Source organism: Manacus vitellinus, unplaced genomic scaffold, assembly GCF_001715985.3.
Source record: "Manacus vitellinus isolate BGI_N305 unplaced genomic scaffold, ASM171598v3 scaffold_9_pilon, whole genome shotgun sequence".
In the NCBI taxonomy this organism is placed as follows: domain Eukaryota; kingdom Metazoa; phylum Chordata; class Aves; order Passeriformes; family Pipridae; genus Manacus; species Manacus vitellinus.
The window spans coordinates 5,474,366-5,493,222 of record NW_021940917.1 but is presented as its reverse complement, the minus strand read 5'-3'; the positions used below and the strand labels follow the sequence as shown (position 1 = coordinate 5,493,222).

The window sequence follows — 18,857 nt, the reverse complement described above, 5'->3', positions numbered from 1 at the left end:
CTCCTAGCTAGCACTCTGCTAAAAATATTTCCATGGAATGTTGTAGGGGGATGTGATCAAGGCAGTCAATACACCAAAGCTCAAATTAATCCTATGTCTAGGATTTCTTAATTAGACCAGAGCTCCAGCTACAAGCTACATGTGAATTTCATGCCTCCTTAAGCTTTGACTTTACAAGAAGACAGTAACAGTAGTGACAAGAATTATTAGGATGAACACACAAAAATAAATAATGTGAGTGCTGAGGGCTTTTCCCCCTCTTCAAATGATGAACGTTTTAAAACCAGTTGGAAAGGAGCACTGCTCCCAAGGCAACATTATGAACCTCTACGTTACTTGCATAATCTAAAGCATAATCTAAAGCATAACACCATACCTTGCCTATTCTGACTCACCACCAACCTTACATTAATTATATGGGTCCCGAACATGATCCAAACCTGCAGACTTGAACTGTCACACAACTGAGTAAGACATCTTTTCCATAACAAACACAGAAATGCAACCATTGTGTTTCCAGTATTAATTTGGAGGTATGGTTGGTGGTGTGATTGCTTTGGCTTGGGATTGTTATTTTTTCTCTTTTTTTCCCCCTCCTTTAAGATGCATTGTCATGTTGCTACTTCATCTTCTTCCACTTCAAGTAAAATAAGCACCTTTCTGTAAAACTTCATGGTTGTCAAAAAAAGACAGTCAAAGAAGTTCACAAAGTTATACCTCTATTCTAAGGATATTTAAAAAATATAACATGACTCAGGTTAATGTGTAGGTTTTAAAGATTAACCTTCTTATACCTAAAAATGACTTGAGTAACACTGCTGAGCACTTGCCAACTTTTCACTTTCTACAATTCACAAACTGCAGTATTAGGGTAACCACTGGCAGGCAGCTAGAGCTCTCTCTTCTGACCATTTGGTACTAGATCACCAAATGTTTTAAATGCAAGTTAAATTCAATTTGTCTGTCAAGGCCCCAAAGCATAAAGGGATGGGTTTCTCTGACAGAACTAAGAGATATTACTAGACCTACTGTTACCAGCAATTAAGTATAAATTCCTTTGCAACGAAATGTAAAACTAAAGCATTTCACTAGATATCATTCCATCTTGCATGAAAAGTAGTAGCAGAGTTGACAGCTCAGCTGACAGGACAAACCAGTGCATCAGATCATTTTCCCCTCATTCTACCTTGGTGTGATTACCTCAGACATAGGTACCAGTCACTTGAAAAAGTGCACAGTAGAAATATTTACAAGAGAGGAATGGTATGAGTGCATAAACTTTGGCAAACCGTGAACACAGCACTCTTTCCCTTATATTCTTCTCTACCTTCTCTCATTTACATTTCCTTTTACATAGCACTTAACTGTTGAATATTTACAGAATCACAAAACTGTTTGGTTGGACTCAGTGTTTTGCATGGACCCCATGCAATGAGTAGGACATCTGTAACTACAACAGGTTCCTCAGAGCACATCCAATCTGGCTTTGAATATTTCCAGGGATGGGGCATCTATCACCGCTCTGGGCAACTTGTTGAAATGTTTCAACCCTCTCATTGTAAAAAAACTTCTTCCTAACATGTAGTCTTAATCAAACCTGTTCTAGTTTACAACCATTACCCCTTGTCCTATTGCAACAAGCCCTATTAAAAGATCTGTCCCTATCTTTCTTATAAGCCCCCTCTGAAGTACTGAAAGGCTGCAATAGAGTCTCCCTGAAGTCTTCTCTTCTCCAGGCTCAACAGCTAAAACTCTCAGTTTTTTTCTCATAGGAGAGATGTTCCATCCCTCTGATCACTTTAGTGGCCTTTCTCTGGACCCACTTCAACAGGTCCATGTCTTTCCTGTACTGAGGACTCCAGAGCTGGATGCAGTGCTCCAGGATGGGGCCTTACCAAAGCAGAGTACAGGGGCAGAATCCTCTCCCTTGCTCGGCTGGCCACACTGCTTTGGATGCAGCCCAGGATATGACTGGCTTTCTGGGCTGCAAATGCACACTGCTGACTCATGTTCAACTTTTCATGACCAGGACCCACAAGTCCTTCTCCATAGGGCTCATGAGTTTTAAAATAACAAGCTAGTAGATTGCACTTGATTAAGTGCGCATTTCAAGGGTCCTACTATCATTTGTCTAGCCACCCAGTTGTTCTTTGCATGCTACAGTTAACTTTCAAGAAACTACATGACTTGGGCATTCATGGATCATCCATCCCTCAACAACAGGCCTCCAATGTTTTATGGCCAAACAGCATGTCAACAGTCACACTGTCTGACTCAGATTAGCATGCACCTTTGCTCTGTCATTAAGTAAAACATCAAGATTCATTTCTGAACCACAACACAGCTGCTCAGCTTCCGCTGAAAGATGATCACTCTGCTTGTATGAGGGTACTAAATGAAGGTGGGATGCAAATGGGAAAACAGGGACAGCAGCAGCTGCATGTCAATTAGCCCAACAAGAATATATGTTGCCCCCCTCTTTTTGCACTGGTAGAACTTATCTCATACCATTTACGCATTCATTTGTTCTGGCAGTGCTTTGGACAACACTCATTGACATGATCTGTACCCAGAAAGGTGACGCAGTTTATGATGGACGTAATAAGTAAGCTGACAATCAGCATCTGAGCTAACTCAAAGCTTAAGATGGAAATTCTGAAGACTGCCAGCCAAGCTGATTCTTCTATGTATAATTTTGCTTTTCAGTAGTTTACTTAGACTTTAAATTCTTTATTATCACATAAATTTGTATAACTACTTTTAAGTAATGCTTATGTTATGATAAATTACATGCAAAAAAAAAATTAAGGAAACCATATCCTATCCTACATTTAAAACATATTGTGTCCATGTCAACGTACAAGTCTCTCTTTCTTCACTTTTTTTTCCAAAATTTAGATCTTAAAAATTTCTTAGTTGCTCAGTATTTCCAATTTAGTTTAATTAATGATCTTTTTCTTTTGCTAATGATCTTTTTTCTTTCTATTGGTCTCCTAAGCCACCATAACTTCAAGAATTAAGTGCCAGTATGCTACAACTTTTCCCAGGTATTCTGAAAGAGTGGAATGTTAAAACTGTATATTCCGAAATTACATTTATTAGCCTGATTTCTGAGGAAATCAGGTTTGTCAGTATGTTGTTTGTCAGCATCCTTCTCCAGTAACTTACTTATTAAACAGTAACCAAGGTTGACAAAACAGCATAGGCCAGAGCTCCAACACATTTTGTGAAGACTAGTAGCCAAGTAGAAGATAAGAACTAAAATTAGCATGCCTAGCATGGAAGAACTACACAAGGAGAATTCAAATCTTTTCCATTTTGGCTGCCAAATAGTACGTGCATACTCATTTGCCAGCACGTCTGGCCCCAAACCAGCCACAGAACACCAGTCACATCTCCTGATCGTCCAAACAGGTGGGAAATAGGCCATAAATACAGCTACAGAGAGCACTCAAAGTGAGTAACCCCAAGCATAATACTCTAAAAAACTGCAGAGACAGAGGAATAACTCAGGCTAGCCGTATGAAGTTTTAAGGAACATTGGCCTCAAAGTTGTAACATGCCAGGCATCATTGGTTTTCAGCTTACACACACAACACATTTTATTCTTACCACATTCTTTGGACTGATGTTTTTAATCTGGTGATTGAAACTTCCAGGGAAATTAGAACCCTGACAACTTGTTGAATGGAATAGAAGAAGGAAAAGTTCTGTGCAAGATACTTCATGTAAAAAAGATACTTCTGTAGTAACTTCGATTACTCTCAGCCTACACTAGTCTCAAACACCAAGAGGCCAGGGAAAGAATGGGAAGCCTGTGCAATGTTATAGCAGCACAGTATTTGCCAAATATGTAGTTAGACTAATCCACTTCAAAATTTATATTTTAATGTTACTATATAGTTGTAATCATGCAAGCATAGAAGAATCATTAAGGAAAAATGGTTTTAAGTTCATCAAACAAATAAAACAAATCAGCATTAGCTGAGGACTGATCAAGTTGGAGAAATACCTACTATATCATTTCTCCATTTCCCTACAAATCTGAAGAATAAAAAAAAAATAAACTAAATATCTCAATTTTTAGATTGACCATAAATATAGGTACAGCCTGCATTGTGAAAACTGAAATTAAAAGTTACTGATCTTACTATAAGAACAATAAACTTTTTTTTTTTTTAATTTAAACTATTTTTCTTCAAACTCCTCCTCTGTAAAGTTTATTCCTCTCCATACAACTAAGAAGAGGCATAAGTACTGGAAAACCAAAAGGCTAGAAGGTTCTTTAGGTATGTGAAAACTCCCATCAAAAAAGGTGATCAACTACCAACAAAATTAACAGCTATCAACTCCTGCTGCCAAAGTGAAACTCAGTTTCGCTTCTGGATAGAAGCAAACCAGGACTCAAGTCTTGCAACAGTTACAGTTAATTTTCATCATATAAGTAACTATCACCAGTATTGATACATTTTGGAGGGATAAGCAGGTCTGTACTACACTCTCCTCACTACCTGAAGAAATTTCTCTCATGCAAATATATTTTAAACTGAGGATAAAATTTTCTCCTGTCTCTAATCTGTAACTCCCAAGAGAGTCTGCTTTCTTGTCAGATGTTCAGATATGACACTTATAAAGTTTAGAAAGAAAAAAAATCATCTATATAAATAGTTGCAATATAACAAAACACACAGTAAGTAAGTAGAGACGTATGGCATGGAATAACAGAGAACAATAAGGAAGCAAGGAATGATGTTTAGTCTAATAAAATTATCGAATAAAAGTTAATGAGTGATGTTCCAGGAGGTGAAAAAAAACATAAGCATTTTTTTTCCATGTCTGTTAAAAAGAACAGAAAAGATATATTTGTAGTATTAGATGTTCAAAGTATTTGGTATCTTTGGATATCTTCTTAAAAAAAAATCTGTCTTCTCCTTATGGAAAAAAAAAAGCTAACAAAAGCAAAATATTTCAGACTTTGTTTACCAATGGACTATTAAGTCTAGCTTTTCATACGCCTTATGGTGCCCCTAGCACAAGGACAATTGGCATGCATATAAAATATAAGTATCACAACACATTCAATGAGTGCAACCCCTATTCAGACCTGGAGTACTCCATTGACTAGCAAAAGCCATGGCCTCAGGAACCACACTGTGATAAAAACTGATATAGGGGAAATCCAAATTTGCATCACAGATTTTTCTGACTTACACAAGATGAACATTCAGCCTGTGTCAGACTACTAAAATCACCAGAATGTGAACTACTGTTGGCTTCAAATATGTTCCAATACTATTGGCCTGACTAACTCTGAAACACTATGCTACTTCTCACATGAAAACTGCTCTTCCATTAAGCTGATTTCTACTATAATGTCTCTATGACTTAAATTTTTTTGTAGGAACTTTTTTCCAGTTAGCAGTTACAGATTATGCAAATAAATAAATAAATAAATATTAAAGAGTGGTACTACCGTGTAAGTTATTTTTCAGTCTTTTTGGAAGGACAGGAAAAATTTTTGCTAGCAGGAATGAAGAATTATCTTGCTACACCAGTTAGTGCTCCTTATTCCCTCAGAACAGTTTAAAAAGACTAATTTCATGATGAGAATTTTTCATAAGCACAAACACATGGGGAAGTCAGTGTTTAAAAGAAATAAAATCTAATCATCTGTATTCTTCCTGGAATTTTCTTCATGACGTAAAATAGAAGCTGAGGAAAAGGACAAGTATGAAAAGTAGATGGAATAAAGAGCTTACAATATCACTGCCAGATGTCTGACATACACTATTCATTTAAAAACTGTACCTTCAAACAATTAGTTCTCCATCAGTTGCCAAGACATCAGATCTACAAGAGATCTACAACTATCCTAGTATTAGTTATTTACAACTCAGAGCAATGCTCAAAGGTTCCTGCAAAATCTTCTTTGTTGGGACAGAACAAGTGCTCCCACATTACCCATCTGCCCAATGGTATGTTCATTCTCCAGCCATTTAAAATTTCTCTTCCACACCAAGTGCTCGTTCTGCTGGAGAATTCCCTTCTTCTTCAATCTCTAGCTTTTTCTTACGAAACATAGGTTTCCCCCTTTCCCCTGCTTATGAGCTCTCCTCATTCCTCATCCTATTTTCATCTTGTTCACCCACCTCTCATTTTGACTGCTGGAATATTTAAAGAATTACCAGCTATCTCTCTATTCCCATCCTTCCTTCATTATTCCTCAACTGCTTCATGAGCAAGTAATCACCTTAACTGCCCTTTTGCTTTTCACTGTCTGGAATTCATATCTTAACATGCATATAAGTTATGCCCTCCTGAGCTACTAATTTTCTTTGTTGCATTTCTCCAGAGATATTTGCCTCTGGATGAAATCCCCTATTCATTCCTTTGAAGCAGTTGCTATTCAAAACAGTCCTTGCCAGCCTCTCATGCAACCAGTCTCTACTCACTCATCTCTTCCTACATTAGCATACCTGTACATGACCTTATATTTTTTCTAATCTGCTCTCAAAAAGCAGCAAAGAGGATTCACAGAATCATGTATGTTGAAAAACACCCTTCAGATCCTAAAATCTAACTATAATCCAAATACTGCCAAGCCAATCACTAAACCATGTCCCTAAAGTGCCAGATCTACACGTTTTAAATACCTCCAGGGATGATGACTCAACCACTTCCCTGGGCAGCCTGTTACAGAGCATTTCAACCCGTTAGGTGAAGAAATTTTCCCTAATATCCAATCTAAACTGTCCCTGACACAACTCGATGCCATTTCCTCTTGTGTTGTTCCATGGCAAAAAGACCAATACCCACCTCACTACAACCTCATTTCAGGTGGTTGCAGAGAGTGATAAAGTCTCCCCTTAGACACACTTCATTTGGTATTAAATATCATATGAATAAACAGTTATCATTGTGACCCACCTTCACAACGGAAATAATGTAATGGTAATTTTTTTTTGTATAAAATTAGTATAAGAATTTAAAATTCCTTTCCCTTATATGATTTAAAGGACAATTTAAAAAGTCACCAAATCTAGTAGCTGGCCACTTTTTCTTTAATTGCTCTCCACTACTGACCTTCACAGCATAAGACAAACTGAAAAAAAGTTTATCCTTGCCATACCAAAAGGCAGTTTGCAATGAATTCACAACTTATTTATTCTCCTTCTAGGAACGTCCCCTCCTCCAGGCCCCCAAATTCTATTACAAAAACATCTATCACCACCCCTTCCCTTCTACACCCATTTCAGCCTTGCTTCCTTCTTCATTTGGCAGCAAGCTCCAGACCCAGCAATGTAAAGGTTGCAGAAAGACGTCTGCAATGACAGCACCAAGCAATTACGCACATTTTCTGTAACTGAATCTTTTTTTAAATTGTATTTTACTCATGCATATATAGCCATAAATTACATCCGATAAAAAAACTACAGTGTACTGCAAGTATCTCACAGTTCCTTTAAAATAAAAGTTACAAAGTTTCCCATGACCATTTGCATGTTTTTTTCATTATAGTACACTACCACACCAAGGAACCACAGATGTTTTGTTTTATGAGAGCATCTTACTAGCCTACGTGGCCTACCACACACACTTTATATAAACCACTTAAGCTAAGAAAAAGTGTTCATTACTGTCCTGAAGTACAGTAGTTTGATAACGGCTGTATACAATGCTGCCAGAAGCAAAAAACTGCCTAGTTTGCCAAGCTTAATTGCTTCAGTAATCTGCTGAAACAAAATCTATGCGAATAGCAGATCAGAATTTGCTGCTAATATTAGTAAAACTGATGATGTGGCAACTCTAGAAACTTTAGAAACAGCTGTTGGAAGAGTTCCTAGGGAAAAAAAAAAACCACAATTCCTCCGAATTCTATCTCGCAGAGTATAAGTTTGGAAATTTCATAAGCTTTCAAAAGACCTTTTCCTTAGGACATTTACATGGTCTGTAAAAGAATGTCAGTAATTTAACACTTCAACTGTTTTAAGCAGAAATCAAGCCAAGTGTAGCACAACTTTCTTCTTCAAGAAACTGTTGTGCCTGGAATTATTTATTAGTAACACAACTAATGCAAGAATTTTTACATGCATTTCCATAGAGCTAAAGTGACCGCTGCCAAGTATTCCAGAGTTTAAAGAGAAAGCCATGTTTGCTTTCCAACTTTGCACAGATTTGTAATTTACAGAAAAAAAGCAGTGATTTGCCAGTATACTAAGAAATTAACTGATGGAAAATATTAGATATTCAGTTTTGAATTGTGTAGAAACTTATCCTTTCTCAGTTCTCATAACTTGTTTATATGCCTTTTGGAGACTTTAGACTGACTTTAGTGATATTTAAGAGACAGTATGACCAGCTTCAAGGAAGTATTTAAGACCACATGCAAGCCAGGGATACACAGATCTTGGCAGTGCCAGTATTCAGCCACAGCTTAAACTCTGACCACAGAGCACCCTAGACACCTGTACTTTTTCAAAAATACCTAGCCACTTTACATTAAGAATAATTTTGGTCTCAGAAGAACCTAAAGCTGACTCAAGTTGTGCAAGAGTCTCTGATACAGCTTAAGCATACTGGTAGATAGCTCAGAACAGTACAAGAACTGTCTAGATGTTGGGGTACTTAACAGAACTGAAAAACCTAATACTACAGACTCAGTTCAGCGTGAGGGAGTCTAGAACAAATGCTTCTACTTCAAGGAAGTGGCCTGGCCAGCATACTGGATAGTATGGACAGCTGGATCAAACAAGGCCCATAAACCACAGAAAAAACAGCAAAAGGGAACTCTGCAGTAGACTAGCAAGAATTTCATTAGGAGTAAACGGTCCTCAGTTTCAGTTTTTCCTTTCAGGGAGCTCATGTATTTTATGCTAATTGTTGGATAAGCAGCTCTTGGAGCATTTTCCCTACAGAAATGCTCCCACTGGTGAAATACATGGACCAGGCTCCCTTCACCCCATAAAATCTCCCTTTCTTGCCAGACAGTAGCCCAGCAACAGTATTTGTTAGTATTTGTGATTAGTGCACTCTGCTGGTCATTGAGATCACAGGATTCAACTCTTCTTAGACTGAGGGAACCTATACATCAGCTTTGTCATCTACTGGAAAGCTTTACAACTAAGCCATTAAACTAAAAATTCTGCATTTTCTCCATCAGACAGAGGGGCGTGCCTTAAAAGACAGCATGATATTTTAAATTATGAGCAGTAAAACATCACACAACTCAGTCCAATACCAGACAACTGGTCAGATGCCTCATCTCAAGCCTCCCTTCCCCTTTAGGCAGCTATAAAGTCATCAGACACGAATATTAAAATGCCCTAAAGGAACTCCTAGATAACCGCATAGCCCAGGGGATAGCACACAAACAGATCTTCAGTGAGATGCCTGAATCACTGCACCGGGCTGGCTGCGCAGTATTTTAGACAGCTTTAAACACCGTAACGCCTATAGCACTCCGTCAGTAATTTTTTTGAAAGCTTCAATTTAGGACTCTTTTTTTATCAGTGGTAAAGAAAGTCTAGGAATGCACTTTAAAATATCACAACACACCTTAGATAACACTAGCCATTCAGGTTTAAAACACTGAATGCTTACGTCAACAGCTCACTGTGGTGGGACAGTCCATCTCCACCCCTCCCATTTATCTTTGGTCCCACATTCCTGAAGCTCTCACTCCCTAAAAAACACTGCTACCTTAAATATGTAGCAGCAGACTACTCTAGCAAAAAATTTATTATGCTTACAGAAGAGGGAGGCAAAAGCATGTGGCTGGAATGGGTGAGGAGCAAGGAGAGTGAAAATCCCTAGATTCACAGTGAGTCCAAGTGCCTGTGAAACCACATTTGGAAAATCACACTCCTTCCAGGGCATGTCATATCTGTCTGAACAGCAAAGCAGTTCTTCAAAAAAAGCTTTGTATGAGAGGCGCTTCAGTTTTAAAAACTGTCCCAGTTTCTACAGTATAAAATGTGGGGTAAAGAAACAATTAATAAACAAAATCTTAAATTATATGTCTAAGTTGTCATCTTAAGTCAACAAAAACAAAGACAGGTGTATCACATCTCAGTGATGTAGCAGTCTGACGAAGGCTGAAAGAAAGACCCTAAGTAAATATAAATAAATACCATGGTGAAGTCAAACTCACTTTGTATCGAATGTTTCTTGCAGAAATCATGATCATTCAATGACTAAAAAACTTTATGTTAATTTCTTATCAACTTAAAAATTGCATTTATACAAGCATGCTGGACCTACTATATAAAAAATAGAAATACACAATACATTAAGGACTAGCATGGGTAAGCAATCAGGTTTTTCATGTTTAGTGACCCTTACAAAAATCATGATGCAGTTCTTGCTTATACAAGTCAATTCAGTGTCAGGAGGAAAGAATGACCCTTTCAAATTTCCTCCTCCCCATTCCTTCCTGATATTCCATTCAGACCAAATTTTTTGTAACGATATACAGAAAATCTGGTTACCAAAAATTATTTACTTTTAAAAGCATGTACTTGACCTTTCCACAATTTACAAAGGAAGGCATGTATAAATGCAATTTCAGTAACTTTTTTCTGTTTGTCATCTTAGCTGTGTCTGACCACCTAAGGACAAATGACAGCCACCAATGCTACACCAAGCCAACACAGCCTTTATATAAGCATCTCCAAATATATGTTTACCTCTGGTTGCACTGTGACAAAAGATTCAAGAGTTATAGATATAATTTTGTATAATTACTGAATTACAGGTATAACTCAAACTGCAGTTTCAGACTTCCAGAGACTCTACCTCAGTCCTTCTTCATGAGTTATTTCCCATGGCTTTTTGTCTATCTTTTTCATTACCAGCAACACTACCCACCTGCGCTTTTGCCATGCACTAGCAAAATTCTTAAGTCAGAGGTCCAGACTGCTTTCTAAAGATGTCATTCATCTAAACTACAGTTCAGATAATTCAAGAGGTGAGGATGTCAGTCCTAAATATAAAAGAGCAGAAGAGTTGAGCGTTGCCATGTTGAGCATCACAGCACAAAATGCTGGAACCCATGAAATGGAAATGCTGGAACTACTGAATGGAATTCACCACCTTCAGCTTCATTACTAAGGTCCCTACATAATAATTTTAATTCTGCACTTTGTTTAATAGACGAAAATACAGGGGAAAAGAACACTTCTATCATGGACGACAAGCATTATGCAGATATCAGCTTTTATTATCTAACCCCCCCAGCTTTGTAAATACAGCTCAACCTTTTCTAAGTCAGTATTCTAACTCTGTAACATTTTATAGAGAAAAATTATTTTGTCTATATGCAATTAATTATTAAATACAACTTACCAAAGTTTCCATATCCAAACAAGTTTGGCAAATTTGATTCACATCCCACACGCAGAAACAACTCTCAACTCTAACAACTTGCTTTACATAATATGATGCCTTACTAACATTCATCTTTAGTCATCATAGCATTCATGTACATACACATTAAAACACTAACTTTTAAAACAATTTATACAGACATCATTTGCATTAGCTTCATGAATTTTCTGCACCGTACCACCCTGAGGTGGCTGTAAGCAGAATGGAATTCAAAAAAAAAAGAAAAAGGAGTAGAAAGAGGGTGGGCAGAAAGATATTTACATTTGTTGCAATAATACAATATCGGTAGCAGACTATGACTGTAAAAACAGAACAACATTATTTAAGAAGCACAGTTCTGAAAAAAAAAAAACCAACAAAACAAAACAAAAAGAAAAAACCCACAAATCTGGGTTAGCTCCAATTCTAAAGCTTGTTTTACACTATTCTATATTGCTGATCAACAAGGATAATTCTTCACATTAAACATGACCTATCTCCCTTTAAACTTGCCCTCATCCATGGCAGTTGATGATTATGTGCTGCCATCTAGCAAGTGTTTCCAGAAAAGTTTACCTTTGGAAGCTATTCTGTGGCAAAATACCTGAAAATTCTTAGAAAGCTTTTTAAAATGGGGAACATATTTGAGACAGCAACAGGTTTTTAAAAAGATTCCTTCAGCGTGCATGCTTATAAAAGTAAGCACAACAATACAATTAAGCTTAATACAGACAAACCCTGCAAAAGCAAGATCATATGTAGTGGATATATAATGGCAAAACTGAAATTTTCATTCTACAACTTACGCTTTCCTTTGTATAAAAGAAAGCGATGAGTAGAAAATGGTAAGAAATACTGCATTTTCCTCTTTCTCAAAAACCCTAGTCTTCACTGTTTCACTTTGTTCTAACTTTCTGTAGCTTTTATTTCCTTCCCACCCTCCCTCCCTGCCACCCAACTCTTCCCTGGGCACAGAATTCAAAATGCAATGACCCCATATAGTAATAAGACGCTTGAATTAAAAAAACAATTGTGTTTCTTAACCCTTTTCAATCTTAATTTTTCAGTCAGGCAGGTACACTGAAACTGTAGCACATTATTTATCAGCAGCTAGATGATGTCTTCCTAAAATTACTGGATCTTGCTAACCATGGGTTCTGCCAAGACCTTGCTTTTTTCTGTTATTACCTCTATATAAATTCAAATAGCGATAAAGGAAAAGAACATGTTAACATGAAAATAGTGTGACTTTCTGAAGCTTTTACACTGCTATAAACAACTTTACACAAAAAGAGAGAGTAATGGACTATCTAAACTAATTATGCTGTGAATAACTCAAAAATTAGGACTGATTTGCTTTTATTTTCCGTCTTATTTCACCTCACCACAACAATTGCAATTTCCTCTTATTTTCACCCTGGATCCTTAATGCTGTACAGTCACCTCAAATCTCTCATTCATACAGTCACCTAAACAGTGCAACATTTTCATTCTTTGTTCCTTATTACATCAGAACAGCTGAGAGCATACTGCTTTATGTAGTACTCTCTAAGCAAATTATAATTAAAAAACTCAAAACCAAGTGACTTTTGAGGTCTCTATTCCTTTCCAATTTCTCTGAAATTAGCCAATGAGTTCAAAAACTCTCAGAAAGGAAACAGACATCACAGTCCTTTATTTGTCTTATTTCCTTGGAGGATTTTCATAATAACAATAATAATAATAATATCCAACTTTCAAGTTTCTTTGGTGATTAGAAGCTAAATCACCACCCAATTAAATTTCCTTTAATTTCAAAGCACATATACACTTTATTTCATTACAATATTTGAACCAAAGGCTTAATTTTTACACTGTACTAACAAAACATTCCATTAAGAGTGTGATGTGTTTTTTTCCTGTTTTCACAGCTGTACTAAAACAACACTTGCCATTAAATTACACTGAACTGTACTCTAGTAGGTAGGTATTTCCATTCAGAGATAAGCTAAACAAGCATATCTTATCTGTACAAAGCAGATGCTGCACATCTTTTACCTATAACAATATAGTTTATAGGAGTGAAAACAAAAATGTTTTTGGACACTGGTAACTTTGTTTTGTTAGTTAGTAGTATCAAACATAAAACAGAAAGTAACAGAAAATAAAAGTCAATTAACATTAATATAAGTGCCAGTGTATGTCACAGAGAACCACTGCTCTTAGACTATTTGCTCTTCCTGTAAACAAAATACGAACTGGTACAGAAAATGTTGAAACCTCTCATCCAAGAATTTCTTAAGACTCCACCATTTTGCAGGACACGGTAGCTTATTAATTAACTGCAGAAATCTTTCTTTGCCAGAATTAAAACCTGAAATACATACGTATAATACAGCAGAATTTCATAGAATGGTTTGGGTTGGAAGGGAACTTAAAGACCGTCTTATTCCAACCCCCCTGCCATGGGTAGGGATGCCTTCCTCTAGACCAGGTTGCTCAAAGCCCCATCCAACCTCTACATGCCTTTCTAATTTGTCTTTCTCCAGCTTTCTTTTAGGCTTGCCTTAGACACTAAAGTCCTGTAAATCCAGCTAGGACAAGCAAGTTTATCAGCTCCATAAGGGTCACAAAGTTGTCTCTGCAACAACTATCATCATGCCTATTGGATATGGCCTAATGGGGAAAGAAATTAGTATGATCCCCAGCATTGGCTGACTGAAAAAAGCCAGAGGTGCACAGAATAGAGCACCTGTAATTACAGTACATCTTTCTCTCAGCAAATTGGAAGAATACACAAGAAAAGTTTATTTAATTGATTGCACTTTTCAAAATCATTCCTTTATACATGGTCAAATCCCCCCATTTCATCTTTATTAGAGGAATACATATAGTCTTTACTAGTAAAATGCATTCTTGCAAGGGCATCCCTGTAACAAATACACAGAGGGTATTTGTTACAAAAGTAGCAAATACCCAAGTATTAGTAAATAAGGTATTTATTTTATTTATTTCACATTTTATGACTAACAACTGCAGTAATTAACACAGCTCTGACACTTATGAAAGGGCATCGGCATAGAAATGGAAAACACTTTTCAATCTATTCACCATCCTACTGTAAGCCAGCCTTACCTTCTGTCCCTCTTGAAAAGACAGCATCCACGATTTCAATCTCTGTACTACTTTACATGTTGGATGGACCTGTTACTACAGTGTCAACTTTTTGTTCAAGCTCTGGTGAAAACTCTCACCTCCAGAAAATATAAGAACTTACTTTCAGTTTCCTCTTAGGAAAGGGTTATGTTTGAACTATACAATGAAAAGGTATCCCCAACGTCCTTATTGAACCTATCCAAACTTTTGTACAGAAACTCATTGTATTCTTTTTCTTAAAAACTCCTCAGTCAAATAATGCTTCTGTTTTCATCCTTGTTATACTAATATCTCTGTGGTGAAAGACTATGAAACACCACCTGAACTTGATCAATCAAAAAAACCTCTTCTTCAATGAATGAGATAACCTCTTCTTTGGTGATTTACTGTCATATTTCAATGTGAAATGACTAATTTCTGACCTTATATTTGTGAACTGCAAGGACCAAAAACTTGCAATAAATTACTGAGTAAATATCTGTATTTTACATATTATCAAACATTTTTCCTGGTGAACATGCTAAATTCTTGATCTGCAAATCAATATGCAAATCAACCTGTCTCCAAGTTACCATGTGCCTCGAAGATAGTCATTTTTGTCCTGCTGATGACAAATATGAATGTTAACCAAACTGTTAATTACGTAGGAATTCTGGAAGTGCACAATGACAGCTGCAGATGCTGATACCACACATAGCTGAGCTGTCAGCTACTTTAAACTGTTGGTGCAATACCTAAAAATGAGGCCACTTTAGTTGTGTCAGGCTTATTGTGCAGGATGATTTGCAAATGCATAGCCAAACCACACCACAAAGCGAAACACCCCTGACTAAGTGAATTTACACCATGGAGTGGGAAAAATATTCTGAAATAAATATTAAACACCAAGTTTCTTTCAGAATAGGAAAAAGTTAGCTCTAACACATTGATTTTTTTATTCTCAGTCCCTCCACCTGCAAGAAAATAAGGCAACATCATATGTTTGCTATCCAGGAGACAGGTAGCCCGGTCTTCGGTGGGTCCATGAGAAACACGGGGAAAACGTCGGTATGAGCGCAAACACAGGAGCGACCAAACGAGGCCCACAGGGAGGATGCCACACTGAGGAACACGTGCGACGGCTGCGGGGCACTCCCCGAAAAGCAGCTTATCCTCACAAATCGGGGGTTTGTTTGCGTCGCAGCCCTTTCGCTGAGCGGGATGCGTTTCCCAGCCATCTGAGGCCACATGGGGCATTCCCTACGGCTCCAGGCGGCCACGCGGGCCTCGGAGAGAATCAATGTCGACCTTACTCGCCTGCAGGGCGACCAGTCGGTGCCCACCCTGTGCCCCGGCCCCTTCCTCCGGCCACTGCCTCCCTGCGCCGCCGGGCCCTCCCGCCCGAGCCTCCGGCACCCGTCCACCCGGCCGCTCCACCGCCACCCCCGAGGAGCGGGGTCTCACCTCGTTGTTGAGGTTCAGCACGGGAGCCATGGTGCCGTCCCCGCCCGCGGCGCCCCGCACAGCCCCGCTCGCTCCCCACGCCACAGCACGGCCACCAGAACCGAAAGTGCGCGCATGCGCCCCGCGTCCTCGGCCCGCCCTCCGTGCTCCGCCCCGCCCCGCCCGCGGCCTCCCGCCCGGCCCGCCCCGCCGCGCCTCCGGCCCCGCCCGCGCCCTCCGGCCCCGCCCCGCGAGCTCGCTCGTGCCCCGCCCCGCCCGGGGGTGTGGCCCGTCCGGGCCTGCCCCGCGTCCCTGTTCAGAAAGCGGGGTAAAAAAGGTTTCCTTCTGGTTCTCGGGGGTGATGTGCGGCGTGCGCGGGAGGAGGATCCCGAACCTGACCTGCCCGAGGCGCCAGGGGCCGCTCTTGGAGAAGAGCTGGCTTCGCACGAGGTTAAACTTGAAACTTCCCACCGTGCCCCGTGCTGCGGAATTGGCTGAATCAAAGGCCTAAAGAGGTGTACTCCCCTAAATCCTTAAACTGAAGTGACGTCTGCCCCTCCGAGTAGTTTATAATCTTAGAAATATCCTGAGATTCTTGCTTTTCCCACAGTGTTGCTGCTGGGTTACAGCGGTGAACGGTCCCCACTGCCGTATGTGTAGACTTTGCTCCATCTCCCCTACTCCACAAAAAAGCCTCCATTTTCAAAGTGCTTTACACTTCTAACATTGAATTATCCAGTAGTGCAGAAGGCAGATTATGAGTTGTATAGAAATTGTGCCTCCTGAAGCTTTTGTTGTGCAAAATTTTATATAAGTGGGTAATTTTAAGTAGCTTTAGTGATGTGTGGCTGAGCACATGTTTTTGGATTTCATGATGTCTCAGTCTGAGAAGCTGGGCAAAGTTTCATCAGAACTTTTCTCGTGATTGCCAGTTTATTGTGCTAGAAGGAATTGTTGATTTGAATTGCTGCAAATATTCTTCTATTGAAACAAGACTTTTGTAAAACTCATGCTTAACTGTAGAAAAGTCATAGCATACCTAGAGAATGAATCAGTTATTGTTTCACATTGCTGTTTATCTGTTGCAGTATTCAAAAGAACTGAGATCATATTTGAAAATATTTGGGGAAATTGTTTTAAACATAACCCCATTTTTGTTTATACAAATAAGATCAGTTTCAGGAAATTCTTTGGACATTCACCAGCAATTTGCTGGCCCCTGGATGGCACTGTTGTGCCTGTAATTCTGCTTTGAAGTCTGAATATTTAAACAAATACAACTGTTGTCAGCTGTTTCTGTAATGCGTTTTATCTGTGGGATCTAGCATTTGGATCTTGTTATATTTTGGTGTTTGATTTCCAGCTGGTACTTAGGCATCTCTTGTAAGTGAACTGCAGCTAAGTCACCTTTGACTGTACTTTCTTTATATCAAGTCTACAAGTGAGGTGAGGCAAGGCTAGTCCTTCAAAGTATTACTTTTGAGTTTCATTTAGGATGTTTCTGAAAGTGGTTCTGGATGTTCAGTAGCAGCCTAGGTTTCATTTGGCTCTGCCAAGAGCCAACTGAAACTACTTTGAACCTTCCCTTTATATTTTAGTAAAGGGCTTTTGTTCCAACAGGAGCTGAATTTCAGTAAAGTAGATAGAATGTCTAGACTCTAACTGCAGATGAGGGTGTTTACTGCAGCTGCTGCATTATAAGAAATTCTGATTTGGACAGTTTTATCCAGTTGACCTGAAGTCAGATAACCATCATAGAGTGATCTTTTTTACTGATAGCGAGCAGCTATAGTGTTCTATATGAGAAAGAGCTGAATTTGACTATGTCTGAATGTAGAGCAGCCTTGGATGTGATACACAGAATACCATCAAGAGATTCTTAAGAATTACTGAATATGATCTCATATCTAGATTGGATTTGTATTCACTGAGTGTAAAATTGGATGCAGAAACTCCAGAAGGAAAGATCCAAGGAAAATAAAGAGCTGCTTCCTTTTGTGGTGGTTTGAAAAAACCTTTTCTCTGGGGTAGTAATGGTTTGCCCCACTGATAATACTGGACCAATCAATAGTCCACATGTGCCCTACGAAAATTACATACCCACAGAAACAGAAGAGAAGGTGGTGAAGATAGTTTAGAAGGTAGGTAGCCATGATCTGAGCCACGAGGAGGCAGGGGGCCAGTGAGCCCCTCTGGAGGCCAAGGGCCCCCCAGCCCCCAGCTGAGGCTACGGGAGACCCACTATAGTGTCAAAGCTGGACCGGGTCCCATAATCAAGAGCTGGAAGAGTTCCCTTACTGTCAGCAGCAGCAGAAGACATTGAAAGCGGCAGCAGAGCAGTCCTGAACAGAGACAGCGATGGCTGAAAGCCAAAAAGATAGCCAGTAGCAGCGAGATAACGTGAAGCCAGCTGAGAGACGCAGAGATGTTCCTGCAGCAGGGAGAGCTGGCAACAAAACAGAGGAAAACTCAACAGAGCTGGTTTGGGGTAAGACTGTGTCACTTTCCCAAAACCCAGAGACTTCCTGAAGAGGAGGGGTGGACTTTCAAACCCTTAGGGAGTCCCGAAATGCAGCAGCAGCTAGAGAGAGGGAGAAAGGAACTGAAAACCCGGAGTTGTCCTGAGAGCTGAGCCAGGACGGAATGCAAAGGAGGTGGCCGTGCCCTCTGCTGCTGCTGCTGCTGTTTCTATCATGCTGGCGAGCTGAGACAGAGCAGAAAAGCTTTGGTAAGACTGAACTGAAAGCTGCCTTCAATGTTCTAACCCAAGAGGAGTGAAGATCTACAAGGAAATCCCCTGAAGGCTCGGGCTCAGGGTTGGAATTTCCACAAAGTAAGAACAAAAATCCTGACTGCCATACTTAAATCTGCTGCCTCAGGAAAATGAAGGACACTAACCAGTGCCACAAAAAACTGAAATGAAGGAACTGTGGCCT

The 18,857-nt window shown here is 39.2% G+C and overlaps 1 protein-coding gene across 1 annotated transcript in view; it reads right to left on the bottom strand.

Moving 5' to 3' along the window:
* SRFBP1 (serum response factor binding protein 1) overlaps window positions 1–16,058 on the bottom strand; it is a 69,656-nt gene extending 53,598 nt beyond the window's left edge. The window contains 2 exon segments of the mRNA XM_029965467.1: window positions 15,943–15,980; window positions 15,983–16,058. Coding sequence (XP_029821327.1) covers window positions 15,943–15,980; window positions 15,983–16,058 — 114 coding nt within the window.
* Between the last annotated feature and the right edge of the window lie 2,799 nt (window positions 16,059–18,857).